A 17,114-nucleotide genomic window follows, 5' to 3' on the forward strand; every position below is an offset into this window, starting at 1 on the left:
TCCTTTGTCCCTGTATGTCACAGAGTGTTGTGGAAGTGCCACAGTGTTGTCCTCTAGCCCACATTTCCAATACTGTCTCTTACACCTGAAAGTCCAACCAAAATTCTGTCCTAGTCTTTTGTTTGGAAAATACCTTACCCATGACTACCTTGCCAGCAGAGTCACTTTCTCTCTTTCCATGTATCTCTCTGCTCAGACTCCTTGGCCCTCACAGTCAGCCCTAAAGTAGGGGGCTGCATTTCCAGCCGCTGGCTCCCTGTGCTATATAGTGTGCTGGAGTTCTAGAATGACTGTTTGCACACGGAGGCATGCTTGTCCTCCATGTGCTGGCTGCTCATAAAATACCCTAGATCTCACAGTGCCTGTGTTTCTTTTCCTGACTTGAATCCCTCATTTTTATCAATTATGGCATCCTTTCTAAAGCACAGTTCTTGCTTTTATGTGAATGAGTCGTGTTTCCCCCTCAAACACACACAGAAGTGTTAGCAAGGTACAGATCTCGCTGGACTTAGGATAGTGTTACATCCCAATAAACCCATCATACCTTGAAAATATCATAAGTCAAAAATACACGTAACCTAGGGAACATCATCATAGCTTGGCCGGACTGACCTGAAACAGGTCAGGATGGGTGGTTCACCCTGTGGTGGCGCAGCTGATGGGGGCCAAGGCTCTGAGCCACTGCCCAGCATGGCCAGAGTTCTGTACAGCATAGCGCTCGCCCCAGAAAAGGTCCAAATCTAAAATTTGAAGTACGGTTTCTACTGAATGGGTATCCCTTTTGTACCATCATAAAGTCGAAAACCTGTAAACCAAACTGTTGTTGGAAATGGTCTGCAGTCTGGAATTTCTCTTCCACTTCTTAAAGGGATTCAAGAGTGGAAAAGAGTAAATTCTGAAAGAATGTTTTGTGTGTGTGTGAAAAGTGCCTGAAGATAGAAGTCCACCACTGAGGTCCCAGTAGTTGTGAGCTGCAGACTGTATCCCTTGCTGTGGGATGTGTGCGCCCTCAGCGTCTTCCCGAGCCTGACTCAGTGGCCCCATCCAGCAGCCCAGGCATCGTCTGGGAGCAGGGCACAGAACCTCAGGCCCACTCCAGACTGACTGAACCAGAATCTGGAGTTTAACAAGGTCCTCAGGTGATTTGTATGCCCATCAAAGTGTGAGAAGCATTGTTCTAGAACACTGGTTCTCACACTTGGCTGGTGCATTAAAGTCACCTGGGGAGCTTTTAAAAAAAAAGGTGGCTGGCGTCCACCTTGAGGGATTCTGATTTAACTGGTCTGAGTTTAGGGCCAGGCACAGTGATTGTTAAAAGCTCCCCAAGTGACCTCATGTGCAGTCAAGTCTGAGAACTCCTGTTCTAGAGGCTTCTGGGGCAGATGTTTTCCTTTGTTAGGTGATGTTGACTGTGTCATCTCAGAGGCCTTGCCTGGAGTGATACACCTGTGGCCCGATGGTTCCAGGTATTCTGTCGGTGCTGGTTGCCCTCATGGCTGGGAAGGCAGAGGTCAAGTATAACCCAGAAGTCATCCAGCCCCTGGAGATAGCTCAGCTCATCCAGGACATGGGCTTTGAGGCGACAGTAATGGAAGACTACACAGGCTCTGATGGCGACCTCGAACTCATCGTAAGTGCGGCAGCTGAGCGGGAGCTGGGGCGGGACCTGGGGCCGGAGGGCTGTAGGCCTCTGACGGGGGCCCGGAAACTTCTCCAGTTTTGCACATATCCTTTGTGTTGTTGGGGTTTTGTTTGTTTGGTTTTCCTTTGAAGCCAACAACAACAACCTGTTCCTTTTGTGAGGAAATGTCAGTCCTGTCACAGTCACGGGGGTGCATCCCACTGGGCACGTTCATAGTGTGAGGAGGAGGAGGGGCTGAGTGGCGGGAGTGTAGGAAGAAGAAGAGTTTCAATGGCAGCTGTCCAGAGTTGGATTGGAGGGCGCTGAATCTGAACACATTCCAGAAAGCCTGGAGGGAAGCTAGAATGCCAGGAGCGTCTCAAGGCCAGAGGTGAGTCAGTGTGGTAACCAGTGCCCTGGTGCCATCACAGCCCAATGCAGGCACAGGGCTGTCTAGAAGGTAGTTGGCGACCAATGTCCCGAATCACTCAGTCTAAGGTGAATGCCAGGGTGGCAGGGGCGGTGGTGGGCGGGGGGGCATAACTGTTTGCTGTCTCTCCGCTGTCACCAGCTGTGCGTGACAGCAGACCATGGTAACAATAGGTGTGTCTAGCATTTCCAACATGCTGTATTCATAAGCACTTGTGTATAAAGCTCTTTGGTGTAAATAGAGGGAGACTTAGGACAAGGAATTGAGTAATACTGTTGTACCGAGAAGGAAGGGTCTTACTCCCTTACTGTGTTTAGTCACTGCCATTAGTGGTAAGTAAATGTTTGAAGAAAGAGTACTAAGGACACCAGTGGCACTTTGAGCTCTTGATAAGGGGCATTCTTTGTTAAGCAAACCCTTGGCTCTGGTTGGGCCTCCCGGTGTGTGCTCGGGTGAAGTGTACTGCTCTCGGGCTTACAGTCCCAGCGCCCCTGAGGCCAGAGCGGGGCCCCTGCTGAGACCCCAGCCCCAATGGGGAATGCCTCTGCTTGTACAGACCACTGTGGAAAATCTAGATCATGAATACTATTGGGAAAGGTGAAAATATTGGTTTTTTAAATACACATTTTAATCTTTCTTTTGCCGTGCTCGCTTCGGCAGCACATATACTAATCTTTCTTTTGCCAATGGGGGAAAAAGGTAATAAATTTATGAGTAACACAAATGCATAACTCAATTTTTACTTACTTATATGTATATGTATTTGTCTATAGGTCCAAATGACCAAATCAGACAATTTATTCATTGAATTCATGGGTTTAATTGTGTTGAGAAAAGATAGCTTATATATAAAAGTTGTATGACATGGTTTTTGAGCTTTAATTTATGCAGGTGTGCGATCCGGTTATGAATAGTTCCTAAAATACGTTATGTTTGACTTTTAATCTTCACAAGATATTCTTGCACAGAACCGAACATACAAAGAGTATGGATGAGATATTAAGCACTACAGAACTTTGAACAAAGCAGAGCTAGAATTGTGGAGAGGTTTTTACCAGAGTCATATTTATTGTCTGGGTTCCAGTTTTATTAAAGCTTTTAATTAAATAATTAAAGTATTTTAAATGTTCCAGATTTTTAAGTGTCAGGGTAATATTTGCAAATTGCAACACTCTTGCAATGTAATGCTTGTTAAAAGCTAAAGGAATTAAATTACAATGGCTATGGTAATATGTAATGTATTCTTTTTTTTTTAATTTAAATTCAGTTAATGTATGGTGTATCATTAGTTTCAGAGGTAGAATCCAGTGATTCATCACTCTTATATAATACCCAGTATTATAATATATAATAATAACTCATCACATCACGTGCCCTCATTAATGTCTGTCACTCAGTTACCCCATCCCCCCACCCACCTCCCCTCCAGAAACTCAGTTTGTTTCCTATGGTTAAGAGTCTCTTATGGTTTGTCTCCCTCTCTGATTTCATCTTGTTTTATTTTCTCCCTAGTCCCGTGCGATCCTCTTTTATTTTCTTAAATTCCATATGAGTGAGATCATATAATTGTCTTTCTCTAATTGACTTATTTCACTTAGCATGATACCCTGTAGTTCCATCCATGGCATTTCAGGTGGCAAGATTTCTTTTTCTGATGGCTGAGTAATATTCCAATGTTTATACGAACCACATCTTCTTTATCTGTTCACCTGTCGGTGGACTTCTGGGTTCTTTCCATAGTTTGGCTGTTGTGAACATTGCTGCTATAAACATTCTGATGCAGGTGCCCCTTCAGATCACTACATTTGTATCCTTTGGGTAAACACCTAGTAGTGCAATTGCTGGGCCATAGGGTAGCTCTGTTTTCAGGAACCTCTATACTGTTTTCCAAGTGGCTGCACCAGCTTGCATTCCCACCAACAGTGTAGGAGGGTTCCTCTTTTTCTGCATCCTTACCAATACCTGTCGTTTCCTGACTTGTTAATTTTAGCCGTTCTCACTGGTGTGATGTTGTATCTCATTGCACTTTTGATTTGTATGTCCCTGATGCTGAGTGATGTTTAGCATTTTTTCATGTGTCTGTTGGCCATCTGGATGTCTTTAGAGTGATGTCTGTTCATGTCTTCTGCACATTTCTTGATTAGACTGTTTGGTCTTTGGGTGTTAAGTTTGATAAGTTCTTTATAGATTTTGGATACTAGCCCTTTATCTGATATGTCATTTCCATATATCTTCTCCCATTCTGTTGGTTGGTTGTCTTTTGGTTTTGTCAACTGTTTCCTTTGCTGTGAAAAAACTTTTTATCTTGATAAAAATAGTTCATTTTGCCCTTGCTTCCCTTGCCTTTGGCAATGTTTCTAGGAAGAAGTTGCTGAGGCTGAGGTCGAAGAGGTTGCTGCCTGGGTTCTCTAGGATTTTGATGGATTCCTGTCTCACATTTAGGTCTTTCATCCATTTTGAGTCTATTTTTGTATGTGGTGTAAGGAAGTGGTCCAGTTTCATTCTTCTGCATGTGGCTCTCCAATTTTCTGAACACCATTGGTCAAAGAGACTATCTTTTTTCTTTGGACATTCTTTCTTGCTTTGTTGAAGATTAGTTGACCATAGAGTTGAGCGTCCATTTCTGGGTTCTTTATTCTGTTCCATTGATCTATGTGTCTGTTTTTGTGCCAGTACCATACTGTCTTGATGGTCATAGCTTTGTAATAGAGCTTAAAGCCTGGAATTGTGATTTTCTTTTTCAACATTCTTTTGTCTATTCGGGGTCTTTTCTTGTTCCATACAAATTTTAGGATTATTTGTTCCAGCTCTATGAAAAAAAGTTGATGGTATTTCGATAGGGATTGCTTTTAATGTGTAGATTGGTCTAGGTGGCATAGACGTGTTCACAATATTTGCTGTTCCAGTCCATGAACATGGAATGTTTTTTCATTTCTTTGTGTCTTCCTCAATTTCTTTCATAAGCGTTCTGTAGTTTTCAGTGTACAGATCCTTTGCCTTTTTGGTTAGGTTTATTCCTAGGTTTCTTTCGGTTTTGGGTGTAATTGTGTTGTAATTTTGGTGTAATTGATCGATTCCTTCATTTCTCTTTCTTCTCTATCATTGTTAATGTATAAAAATGCAACTGATTTCTATGCATTAATTTTATATCCTGCCACTTTGCTGAATTCCTGTATGAGTTCCAGCAATTTTGGGGTGGTGTCTTTTGAGTTTTCCACATAAAGTATCATGTCATCTGCAAAGAGTGAGAGTTTGACTTCTTTGCCAATTTGGATGCCTTTTATTTCTTTTTGTTGCCTGATTGCTGAGGCTAGGACTTCTAATACTATGTTGAACAATAGTGGTGAAAGTGGGCATCCCTGCTGTGTTCCTCACCTTAGGGGAAAAGCTCTCAGTTCAGTGAAAACATTTTTTGAGCAATGTTCAAATTGGTCTCAGCAGTTGTTAACATCATCACATGTTCAGACACTGTATGTAGACATTTTATGTCTGTATTTAATGAGAATTCTGGGAAATGATGACCACTAACACTCAAAAGAGTGACTTGTCTGGCTTGCTAACACCTGTTACAGGGACAGTATGTCTCACGTCAGGCTCTCTTTCTCTCATCCATAAGCACAGTGTGGCAGAAGTGCCATTATAGAGAGGACCGGGTCGCTTAAGAAAGCTCATCCCTATTGGTCTATCATCATCTGCTTCATGACTAGCTACGTCTCTTGTCCCTGGGTTGGGGATGAATTGCTGTTCACCTGCCCTCAGCCCCTGGGGGAATGTGCAGATCTTGCCCATGGAGTCTGGAGGTGGGAGTCCAGAGCCCTCGGAATGATGCAATGGAAAGAGGAAGGACTCATGGCTGCCTGTTGACCCCACTGCCTGTGGGCTTTTGGTGAGATCCTCTCAATCCCAAGTGAGTAGTATTTTTGTCATCCTGTGTGGCAGATCACGGGGATGACCTGCGCGTCCTGTGTTCACAACATTGAGTCCAGACTCACAAGGACAAACGGCATCACCTACGCCTCTGTGGCCCTTGCCACCAGCAAAGCCCATGTGAAATTTGATCCTGAAATTATCGGTGCACGGGATATTGTCCGAATTATCGAGGTGAGTCGTTCATTAGAGCACGTTACACAGACTCCTGTGATGTTGTGTGTCACCTGTACTTCCATCTAAAAAACGTGCCCCTCTTTTTAAAACCAGTGATTGATAAAGGAAAAGGTCACCTAGCCTATCCTTCAAGTTTTCCCAGGGAAGTAAAGGTGAATCATTTTAAAATAAACTGAAATTAAGTAAATGTCAGATAATCTGAGGGTGAAAAAGCAGTGAATGGGAAAGAAAAGGAAATTATTGTTTTAATTGCAGATACTCCTTGAGAAACATCAATATCAGCAAGATATGTGGCACATTTCATTACCTGATTGTAATTGTAAATATTATTTATATCTGTGCCAAGTATCTATAGACCAAAGGATGGTTGGTAAGGAGAGGACTTACTGCATTTTACCACTGTGCTGGGCCTGCTTGACGATGGGAGAATTCAGTTGTTTCTGGATTGGAAAATCAATTAGAAGAGTTTTCACACAGTTCCTCCCTCTATTCCCTCCCTCGCTTTGTCCACAGACACTCCTCATTTCCTTTATAAGGTCTGTTTCTAGCAACCATAAGAGGATAAGCATTAGTGGTGATCTGATGGGTTAAGACAGTCCAAACCCAAACAAGATGAATTCATCACACTGAGGGTCAGCATAAACACAGTTCAGCAGGAAGTACTAACGCAGTGAAACCTCTTGTATCAGCCTTGACGTTGTCTTTCATTTTCTCTTGGTGTTGTGTGTGCTTAGGAGAGATGTCATCTGTTATATGGCTCAGCAGGGTTCCTTGATGTGCGTTAATAGTAGGCTGCTGCTACTAGAACCTGGTCTTCCAGGCAGACAGCAGAGCTTCTCTAGCAGATGGGGAGAGATCCCCAGAGATGTGAAGTGACTCCACTTGCTGGAATCCAACTCAAGGCTACAGGAAAACCCAGACTTCACAGTTCTAAGCTCAGCGGCCTTTCGGTTTTTGCCCTAGCACAGGTCTTACAGATCAGTATTGGGGGCAGGGGGGCACTGATGAGGCCCAGAAAGCAGACTGATGTGCTGTCAGGAGGGTCCCAGGGGGTGCTTGAAACCCATCTCCGTCACCTTCTTATTCCTCATGCCCTTCCTGGCCTCCATGCTGCCGGCTGAGCTCAATACAGCAGCATCTCTGTCCTCATCTGGGGACTTTTGTTCATGTCTGGCCCCCGTTCCTGCGACTCTGCTGCCTCTTTCCCTAATGTACTTAGGCTGGTGTTCGTTGTAAGAGGATTTGTCTTTAGACGGTCTTAGATACTCTTTCTCCAATCGTGACTTTTAATTTTCGTTTTAACCATCAGAGTCCCCCTCTTTGTGTTGTGCTGACCAGCAGGACATTTCCTGGCAGCCTTTCCTGTGTTATTTCATTAAGGGGTCAGATAGGATAAGGTGAAGAGGGTCAGGGAGCGAGGCGGTGAAAGAAATGCTGGAGTCACTCCCTGAAAAGAGCCAGCAGATTGCCAGGCAGTACCCATCTGGCTTCAGGGGAAGCGGGGCCTGCAGAGGCTGAAGGAGCCTGGGTCTGCTCTCTGGGGAGAGGCCTGGGTGGGGAGCCCTGAAACCTGTTCCCTGAGCCCCAGGCCTTGCTCTTCCAGTAGCTCAATGGCTCTGGTCTTCAGTTTCCTCAGGCAGGGAATGCCAGCGCCTGATCTGACCACTCCCTAGGTGGGGTTCCTCACAGAAAATTTCTGTGTGTGTAAATTCATCATGGATCAGCCTCGGGGCATGTTGAAGTTTCTCCCAGAATCTGCTGCCTTTGTCCACAGAAGGGCCAGGAGTCTCCGTCTGAGGCCATTCCCATGGGGATGATACAGTCTATGAGCAGAGATGGCGCTGGGCCTCTGACAGGACTTGTAGTGTGATTTGGGTACAAAAGTCATGAGCAGAAAAACCCATAGTCTTTTGAGGCAATTTTTTATTAACTTTCTAATTTCCAAAGATGTAAAATGCTTTCTACCAATGCATGTTTAACCAAGTGCTTTCCTCCTTTTTTCTCACTTCTCGTTTTTTAATAATAAGGAAATCGGCTTTCATGCTTCCCCGGCCCAGAGAAACTCCAGCGCGCATCACTTGGACCACAAGGTGGAAATAAAGCAGTAGGTAGAACAGAAAAGACACACTGGCGCTCTTGACCAAGTGTCCCCCCCGTCACCGGGCCTGCCTCATTCTGTGCTCATGGGTGTCCCTGCTGTCCTGGCTTCCCACGGCACCCTGTGATGTTAACCCTCTAAGACAGTGCTGTCCGACAGAACTTTCTGCGATGACAGAAATGTTCTATACCCACACTGCCCAGGGTGGTGGCCACAGGCTACAGAGTAGTTAGTATGACTAAGGAACTGAATTTTTTATTTCATTTAATCTTAACTGATTTTAATTTAAATCACCACTTACGCCTGGTGGCTAACTTAAGTTGGGAGGAAGAGAGTGGATTTTTTTCTTTCACAGCAGAGTATTTTAAGACTTTATTTGAATAGGTTCTAGAAGTAGAGTCTGAGGGCAGGAACTACGGTCATGGGAAAGAACGTGGCCTGAGAACAGGCGGCCTGAGTTCTTTCGTTGTTGCAGACGTTCACTTACTTGGTCAACAAGCACAAGGGTGCTGTTGTAGGCAGGGCACTATGCCAGGTGCTAGGGATGAATAGGATACCATCCCGGCCTCAGAGGGGCCCTAGCTGGGCTGGGAAAGAGTAGATGAGCAGTGGATCAAGTGGGTTCAGGGGGGTCCGGGAAGCCAGCCAGCAGGGGACTCATGATATGAGCCTTGAAGAGTGAGTGGAAGTTTGCCAGGCTGTGGGGGTGGGGGTTGACTTGAGGGTCTTCTAGGGGCATGGAGACAGGGGTCTTCAGGGACTCCTGTGACTGCTGTGGTCAACATGCCTGGAGCAGGGAAGGACTGACAGGAGAGGCACCTGGAAGGCGAACGAGGGGCTCATCCTCGGGGCCCTGGGGGACAGGCTGAGAGTCTAAGACTGCGATCTTGCGGGCCTGTGGTTTGCTGACCGGAGTGGAGGTGTGCTAGGGCTTCCACAACATGTGGTGGGAATGTCACAAATGCTGACATGAGACCACAGCTGTCCCCTGCGACCCCCATGTCAGACTTCGGTGTTCACCAAGATGGCTTTGCAGTTCTCACTGACTATATTACATAATAGTTTAAAAATCAAATGTAGAAGTAAGTTCGGACTAATAAAATTTTGTTTTTATCTGTTTTTTTTCTTGGGAGGCTGTATGAAATTTTATTTTGAAAGAAGAGCAGCAGGCAGCCATGTGGGCTGGGGTGTTCCCCTTCTTTAGGGCTGGGTTCTCAGTTCTGGGCCTCAGTCCCCACCCCCCACCCCCACAACGGATTAGAGGCGGCGGGTCAGCCTCAGGCGGGCAGGGTGTCTGTGTATCTCTGGAACATCCCCAAGAAGTTTAAACCCGTAGGTGCTTTCTCAGGTGGCTGGGTGTCAGGGAGGGAGCCTTCCCCTTGTTCCACACCCCTGGTGGTCTGTCTCAGACAAGTGACAAAAGCCAAGTCTGAAACTGAGGCCCCAGGAAGAGGCCAGCCCACAATCCAAGTGACAGATGCTACCCAATAGGCTGGTGTCACTGCTTTGCTTTGCAGGTGGAGGAAGTCTTTCCTGTGCAGCCTAGTGTTCGGCATCCCCGTCATGGGCCTCATGATCTACATGCTGGTGCCCAGCCATGAGCCCCATGAGGCCATGGTGCTGGACCGCAACATCATTCCGGGACTGTCCATCCTCAATCTCATCTTCTTTATCTTGTGTACCTTTGTCCAGGTGCGTATCAGGGGGGGCCAACCTCTGCCCTCCCGCGCCAGACACAGCCCTTCAGCACGGCTCTACCACAGCTACCCTGTGGGGGCTTTTTTTCTGTCTTAAAACTCTTGAGGGGCAGGGGGCGGGTGGGCATAAAAGGACCTGGTCTCACCATCACTTTCACGGTTGTAGGTGATCAGACTCTCCCTGTATAACAAGCCCTGAGCCGGGCCCCCTGGAACTTCCACTCCAGGGCTGGTAGGAGGGAGCTAGCTGTGTTGCTGGTGGGAAGTATGCCCTCCACCTGCTTTAGAATAGAAAATAAAACTCCTGCCTCAATGATGGAATGTTTAGTTTAAGACTATCTGAGGGCAATTATTATAGCCTGAACTTGCTTTTTCCTATATTTTCTTTTTAATTACAATTGTGATGTATATTTGTTGTAGGCAGTTCAAACCATGCTGAACTAGAAGAAGCAAAGGGGAAGATACTCCTTCCTTGGAATCACACCCAGCCTCCAGCCCAGTTCTAGTCCCCGGGGTTGTTACTAGTTGGACGTGCATGTTCACGGATCCTCATCTATGTAGAGAAAATACATGTTTGCTTATATATGTAGGTGTGTGTGCATGTTCACACTATACAGACACGTGGACTTTTTTATTTTTAAACTGGAATAGGATCATGCAAGATAAATTGATTTATAACCAGCTTTTTCACTTAACCGTGTATTACGGGCATCTTTCATGCCAGTGGTTTATAGATCTAGCACATTCTTTCTCAGGACTACAGAGTCCTGTCCACAGTAGAAACGAACCATGACTTATGTCCCCGTGGCCCCCTCGCCCTGTTGATGGACATCTGTTCAGGTTGACCCTGAATGGGTCAAGACCTTGGCCCTCCATTCCTGTGAGTGGCTATGAGTCAGGAAATGCATTGCCTCCATGTCCCTTGCCGAGGAATAAGTCATGTCTGAGCGTTTGCAGGCCGAGGGGCCTCTGGGCATCTGGTCACTCTTCAGACTCCAGGCCTCCTTGAGCAGCTGTTGCTTCTTCTGCTGTCTTTCAGCTCCTCGGCGGGTGGTACTTCTACGTCCAGGCCTACAGGTCTCTGAAGCATGGGACGGCCAACATGGACGTGCTCATCGTGCTGGCCACCACCATCGCCTACACCTACTCGCTCGTCATCTTAGTGGTGGCCGTAGCTGAGAAGGCGGAGAGGAGCCCCGTGACCTTCTTCGATACCCCCCCCATGCTCTTTGTGTTCATTGCCCTGGGGCGGTGGCTAGAACACGTGGCAAAGGTAACTGTAGCTTCAGGTGAAAAAAGAACTGTTTCTTCAGGAACATAAATCTTAATTCATCCGAGCACCTTGTTTAGAATTACTAATTACACACAGTCTAGAGAAAGACTTCACGAAATGTGAAACCTACTATAATTAGGTGTTCTGATCACTAATCTCCCAACTGGTTGCTACTTCCGAAATCCCAGCTAATCTGGTTAATTATTGAAACCTTTGCTCAGGCACATTGTGTAACAGAAAGAACCCTGGATGGCAGCCCAGCGCTCACACCACCTCTTTGTATGGAACCGACCGTGTGGCTTGTTAGTCCACGAATCCACGCATCCGTCTGAGGGTCATGCCATTTTTAACACCCTGCATGATACCCACATTTTAACCTATTCTGTAAAAGAGTGGGACTGTAGCTCTAAAAGAAATTAGATTAAACCTTAAAAAAAAAAAAAGCAGTTACTGGGCAGACTGGTTTTGTATTTTCGGCTGAAATGTAATTCATAGAACTTTGTGACGTTGTGCATTTGGTGTGGTGACGTGGCTGCATGTCGATGGCAGCGACATCTGTCCTGGAGCATTGCGCATCCTGACGTGCACTATGGCTGTGTTCAGGGTCGGCCTCTTTCTGCAGGGGCTTTCTGTAACACCTGCCTAGCGAGTGTTGGTTTGGCTTTGCACAGGTTGCTTACGGTAGATCTCGTTTTCCATTCTGATTATTTCCTAGAGCAAAACCTCAGAAGCCCTTGCCAAACTCATGTCTCTCCAAGCCACAGAAGCCACCGTTGTGACCCTTGGTGAGGACAACTTGATTGTCAGGTGGGTTCTCTTCAGAGTTTTTAACCAATTTATATTAATCTCAAAACACCCTTCATGTTCGCAACATTCCACTAGACCTTGTGAGGGCAGGTAAAGACTTGTATGGTCAGATCTGTCCTTTCGATCCAGGTAATTAACAGGGCATTTGCAGACTACAACATAGGCAACAACTCAGGTGGCGTGTGTGGGTAGGCTACATGACAAACGGGGGTCCTTGGTGACTAGTGTTCCTGGATAGAGAAGGGGAAGGCTAGAGGTGGTCAAGGAGAGCTTCCACGGACTACGTGCTCGACCTTCCTTGCAAGATCTGGAGGATTTACTCAGGCTGGGAGGTAGGGTTTCAGCTTGCCAAAAATACAAGTGGGAGAAGTACTTCTCTTCTTCATAAAGTTGGCAGATATTAAAAATAATAATGATTATTATCATTACTGCTGGAACTTACATAGCATTTGCTGTCTGCCAGACACTATTTTAACCTATTTGTATTAAATCTAATTTAAAGAAAAAACTGTAGGAGGAAAGGACTGTTCCTAGCCGTGTTTTGCAGATGAGGAGACTGATGATCAGAAAAGCTAAGCAACCTACCCAGCGTCACAGGGGTGCTAAGTGCTGGGATGGGCCATAAGCCAGGCTCTGGACTCCAGAGTCCATGCTCTTAACCAGTCCACATACTGACTCTTAAGGTGTGTAAATAATACGGACATTTGCACAACTTAAGGCTTCTGTACTTCCCTGGTCAGCCTCATTTTCATATTCTAGGGAGTGCTTATTTCAGACCTTCTTCACATTCCTGAACTCTCTCTCCAGCCCCACCACTTTCCCCTTTGACCCGTGACCTCACTCTGACTACTGAAACTGGAAGCTCCGAGGTGGGAAATCCATCAGTTCCATGTCCCTCAGCCTGCAACGCTAACCCTCCCCACTGCACACTCCCTTCCTCCCACCCTGGGGGAAGAGGTCTCTGCTCTGGTTCTCTGTTCAGGAACCTCCGTCAGTTTCTCCTTGACCTTCAGGGTGGCCGTCTTTGCTGATTCCAGCCATCCAGTATGATGTACAGTCTAGACTCCTGTTGTCAAAGCCATCCTGTGCCCCATCCCCACCATACTTGCCCATTCTTCATGCTGTGGCCAGTGTGGGTTCATGAGTGTGTCCCCCAGAGATGGCCCTCAGAGGCTGAGAGCCCCCTACTTTGCTTTCCAGGGGGGCACTCGGTGAGCCCGTGTGTGAATGAGGCACTGGCTGACCACAGCATGGAGGCACTGTTTTTTCTCATAAATCCTGGGCGGAATTATGAGATTTGAGAACCTACCATGTATCATTCCCACTGGCCGGTACTTCATGTAAACTACCTAATTTCACTGGTTAACTACCCTGTGAGGTAGGTGCTCCCACCATCGCCGTGTCTTTAGGAAGAACCTGAAGTCCAGTGGGGTGGAGTGACTTGCCCAGAGCCTGGGGCAGGTGAGTGGTGGAGCTGGGACAGGCTCCTTCTTGGCCACCTGCTCCCTGTCTTCCAGGCAGGAGGACCCTGTGTGACCGAGCAGCTGGCATGTGCAGGCCCCCACACGCACTCGACTGTTTGGGGGGCCCAGCAGCTTTTGCATATCTTGACTGTTTTTTTCCCCTTATAAATTAACGACATGAAAGTTTCTGAGACATGGAAGTGTTCAGATGGGGAGCAAAGCCGTGACAGCTGCTTTTCCTCACTGCCTTTCGTTTTGAGCACTGGCCGCACTCACACGGACTGCTCTGTTGATTGGGCTATGAGGACACACGCATCCTTGCCAGAAGGCAAAAGCTGTGTGAAATGCCCAAGGACGGCGGGGTTACCCCAGCCACAGCTTAGTTCTTCATCAAAGACTGCAGTTTGCTTTTGTTGCTGTGGACACTCATGGGCCAGACTCCTACCTTCATCATGTGGTGGCGCCATTTTCTAAGTTAGGGGCCAGAAGACCAGGGTTCCTTCTGGCCTTGCGGTAGACGGGCTGTGTGCAGGAGCAGGTCAGTTATGGCCTGTGAGGCACGGTTCCTGTCTGTCAGACTAGGGTGGTGGTTCCTACACCACCTTCCTGACCGTGTGCTCCAGGCTGCTGGGAGGTGACAGGCTGGTGGTCACACTCTGCTGTCCCAGGGCCAGGGCCACACACTGTTCTGCTGAGGAGCTTGACTTTCTATAAGAGGAGCTGTGCTGGTGCCAGGGCCCCCGAGTCAGCCTCCGCCTTCTGTGGGGCCTTGCCACACTGGGCCTCTGCAGTGCCACTGGAAGGCCACCAGAGTTTCTTGCCTCAGCTATTTCCTTTCAGCGAGACTTGGGCCTGTCCCTCTGCCAGGGACACCTGTCTGTCCCAAGTCTTGGGTGATGGGAGGGTCTGTGATCAGTCTGGCATGTGGTCACCTCTGGTAACCCCTGCCCCTTCCTGTTGTCACCGCTCTGTCTCCTACAGCACTGCCACAGGGTCTTCCTTGGCTTCCTGTGGGGATAAATATCTTCCCGCATTCAAACCAGTGATCTCTTGGAAGCACAGATCTGCTGTATTCCTCTGTAGCTGGAGCTCCTTCTACAGCTTCCTGCCGTCCTTAGGATGAAGTCTGTGTGCTTAGTGCACATGTGAGACTCAGCGTCTACCCCAGCCTGCCTCTTGGCCTCAGCCTCTTGTGCCACCACACCTCCATCTTGTCCAGGCCACACCCCCCGGCAGCTCCCAGGAGGAGGCTCTCGGGTCTTGCCTCACACTTTCTTCTTCCCCTCTGCCTGGCTGCTTGTCCTTCAGGGCTCAACTTGGGGAGTGGGAGGGGTGGTGGGGAACGTCGTCCAGAATCCTTTCCTGTCCCCAGACCTGCTTGGCTGTTGCTCCGCTGGCCCTGGGATACCCACGTGGCAGGTGCTCAGATTACTAACTGAATGAATGAAAGGACTATGAAATGTTAAATCACCCCATGTTTGTGGGGGTGACATTCAAGAGCCTACACGACCTGGTCCCCAGTCTGCTGCATTGCAGTCTCCTGTGGTAGTGGGGAAAGCAGAGTTATACAGTTTGTCTAGGTACTGGCTGCTCTGTTCTGAGTTCTTGTTTTTTTACCTTGTGTTAGATGAGGAGGGAGAGGAGCGAGGAGACGGGTGTGGTAGACAGACTCCTGGCAGAAGCTCTTGAAGCAGAAGAAATGCCAGGGAAATCACTGTCTCTCAATTAAGTGTATTCCTACACCTTGGCCTTTTGGGGAGATACAAGCTTCTGAAGAAGAAATGCTGGGAATTCTCTGGATGGAGCCACCTTGACCCCCATCAAGTGCTTTTCACCTTAATTTAAGCTGTTTGGACTTAGAATACTATGGTTAATTCAGATCGAGGGGAAATTCAACTTTTGGTTAAGCAGAGATTGGCATTACTAAAGGTTTCTTTGAAGGGCACCCAGTTGGACACGGGTGCCAATTTTTTGAAGCAGCCCCATAGAAGCAAACCTTCTAAAGCTTAGTCGTTAGGTTGTGTGGGGGAAGAAGGCTCTGCTCTTAGCTCCTGATGCCCTTCACAAGTGAGAAGGTGCTCCTTCTCCCGACAGGCCTGTCTCGCCAAGTGAGGACCTGGTGTGATGGCAAACTCCTCCAGGTCACTTAGGCAGGCCTCACAGGGCAGGGCCTGGGCATCCCCATCACTGGGAGACTTTAAGAAGCTCCAGAGAACATTCTCAGATTATGGAGACTCCTCCTCTCCTCCTTGTTTGCCACCCTGCCCAGGCCCCAAACAGATTTCCTCATACCTACTCCCCGCATTCAAGACCTCAGGGTGCCCCTTCTTTTCCTAACCCGTTTATTGTATTGTGGCCATTCCTGGGCTTACATACATGAGTCTGCTTGTGGCTTCTGGGCTGTCAGCATCTTTGAGAGAAAGGCTCCATTTTGTCCTGTGCATATCCCAGTCCAGCACAGGGCCTGCTACACAGAGACCCATCACTAGGGAAAACGTCCATTAAGTAAAGTTCCCTGGGTGCTCACCATATGCCAGGCACTGTACTATGTACTGAACACGCATCATCTCAGTTAATCCTGGAACAAAATCCCTGTTGGAGAAAGGAGGACACTGTGGCTTTGTACAAGGATTTGATCCCGATGGTACCAGTGCCCTGTGACTCACCAGTGCCCTAGCAAGGACTCTGAGCTCCCAAGGTCAGGGCCGCGTCTGCTTTGCTCCCCACCGTGTCCCTGGCACCTGGCACACACACGGTCTCCTGTGGTGCTGAGCCTGTATTTCTGTGCACTAGCCCGAGCTGCGCACGCTCACAGCCTTGCAGGGAGGGGGCGGCACGGGGCGCCAAGATGGACCTCTGGAGACAGACACACTCTTGAATCCTCGTTTTGCAAGGATGCTCCTGCGCAGTTTTTTGAAAAAGAAAACTTTGATGGAAATATTTACTATCTCTGCACATTTTGGTTCCCAAGTTTTATACATTTATCCATAGCAACGTTTAAAGAAATGGGCGTGTGGATTCAGTTCCGTGCCTTTCTAAGAAATCTTTAAGTTTTTGCTCTACTGCGAGTGAATATCACTTACCTCATATACTTTTGGGAAGATTTGGTGAGAAAAAAAAAATGTACAAATCCACTAGCCTGGTACGTACACTCAGTAAAGTTCTGTTTTACCTTCTCACGTGGCTAAGGCAGCTCATTGTCCATTTTTCTCTGTGGAAGTTTGAGCGTAGTCCTTGTAGAATGAAGGGAATGTTAACATAACCTCAGAGCCTGCTTATCTGCCTTTGTCACTGTTCATGAGGCACTGTTATAAACGGGTGACCCTTGAACAATGGTGGGGCACAGGGGCACTGACCCAGCGCAGAGTTGAAAATCCAAGTGTAACCTCTGACTCCCAAAAACTTGACTAATAAGCTACTGTTGACTCAAAGCCTTACTGATAACGTAAACAGTGGGTTAGTAATTGATTTTGTATGTTACTATATGCTGTGTTCTTAAAGTAAGAGAAAAGAAACTGTCAGGAAAATCAGAAGGGAGAGAAAACATATTTGTATTTCTGTATTGTATTTATTAAAAATCTGCCTGTACCCACAAGGTGCAAACCCGGTTGTTCGAGGGTC

The 17,114-nt window shown here is 47.4% G+C and overlaps 1 protein-coding gene across 6 annotated transcripts in view; it reads left to right on the plus strand.

The window, feature by feature from the left end:
* Positions 1-17,114, plus strand: part of LOC111146971 (ATPase copper transporting beta) — a 71,400-nt gene that overhangs the window by 39,273 nt on the left and 15,013 nt on the right. For 5 of the 6 annotated variants that reach the window (XM_022502768.1, XM_022502769.1, XM_022502771.1 and 2 more), the window contains 6 exons: positions 1,467-1,630; positions 5,991-6,152; positions 8,183-8,259; positions 9,771-9,945; positions 10,990-11,223; positions 11,939-12,030. In XM_022502768.1, coding sequence (XP_022358476.1) covers positions 1,467-1,630; positions 5,991-6,152; positions 8,183-8,259; positions 9,771-9,945; positions 10,990-11,223; positions 11,939-12,030 — 904 coding nt within the window. The remainder of the gene's footprint in view (positions 1-1,466; positions 1,631-5,990; positions 6,153-8,182; positions 8,260-9,770; positions 9,946-10,989; positions 11,224-11,938; positions 12,031-17,114) is intronic. The other variant, XM_022502770.1, reaches the window with a different exon arrangement.

The sequence above is a fragment of the Enhydra lutris genome, unplaced genomic scaffold (genome assembly GCF_002288905.1).
Source record: "Enhydra lutris kenyoni isolate GAN:26980312 unplaced genomic scaffold, ASM228890v2 scaffoldscaffold15, whole genome shotgun sequence".
NCBI classification, from domain to species: domain Eukaryota; kingdom Metazoa; phylum Chordata; class Mammalia; order Carnivora; family Mustelidae; genus Enhydra; species Enhydra lutris.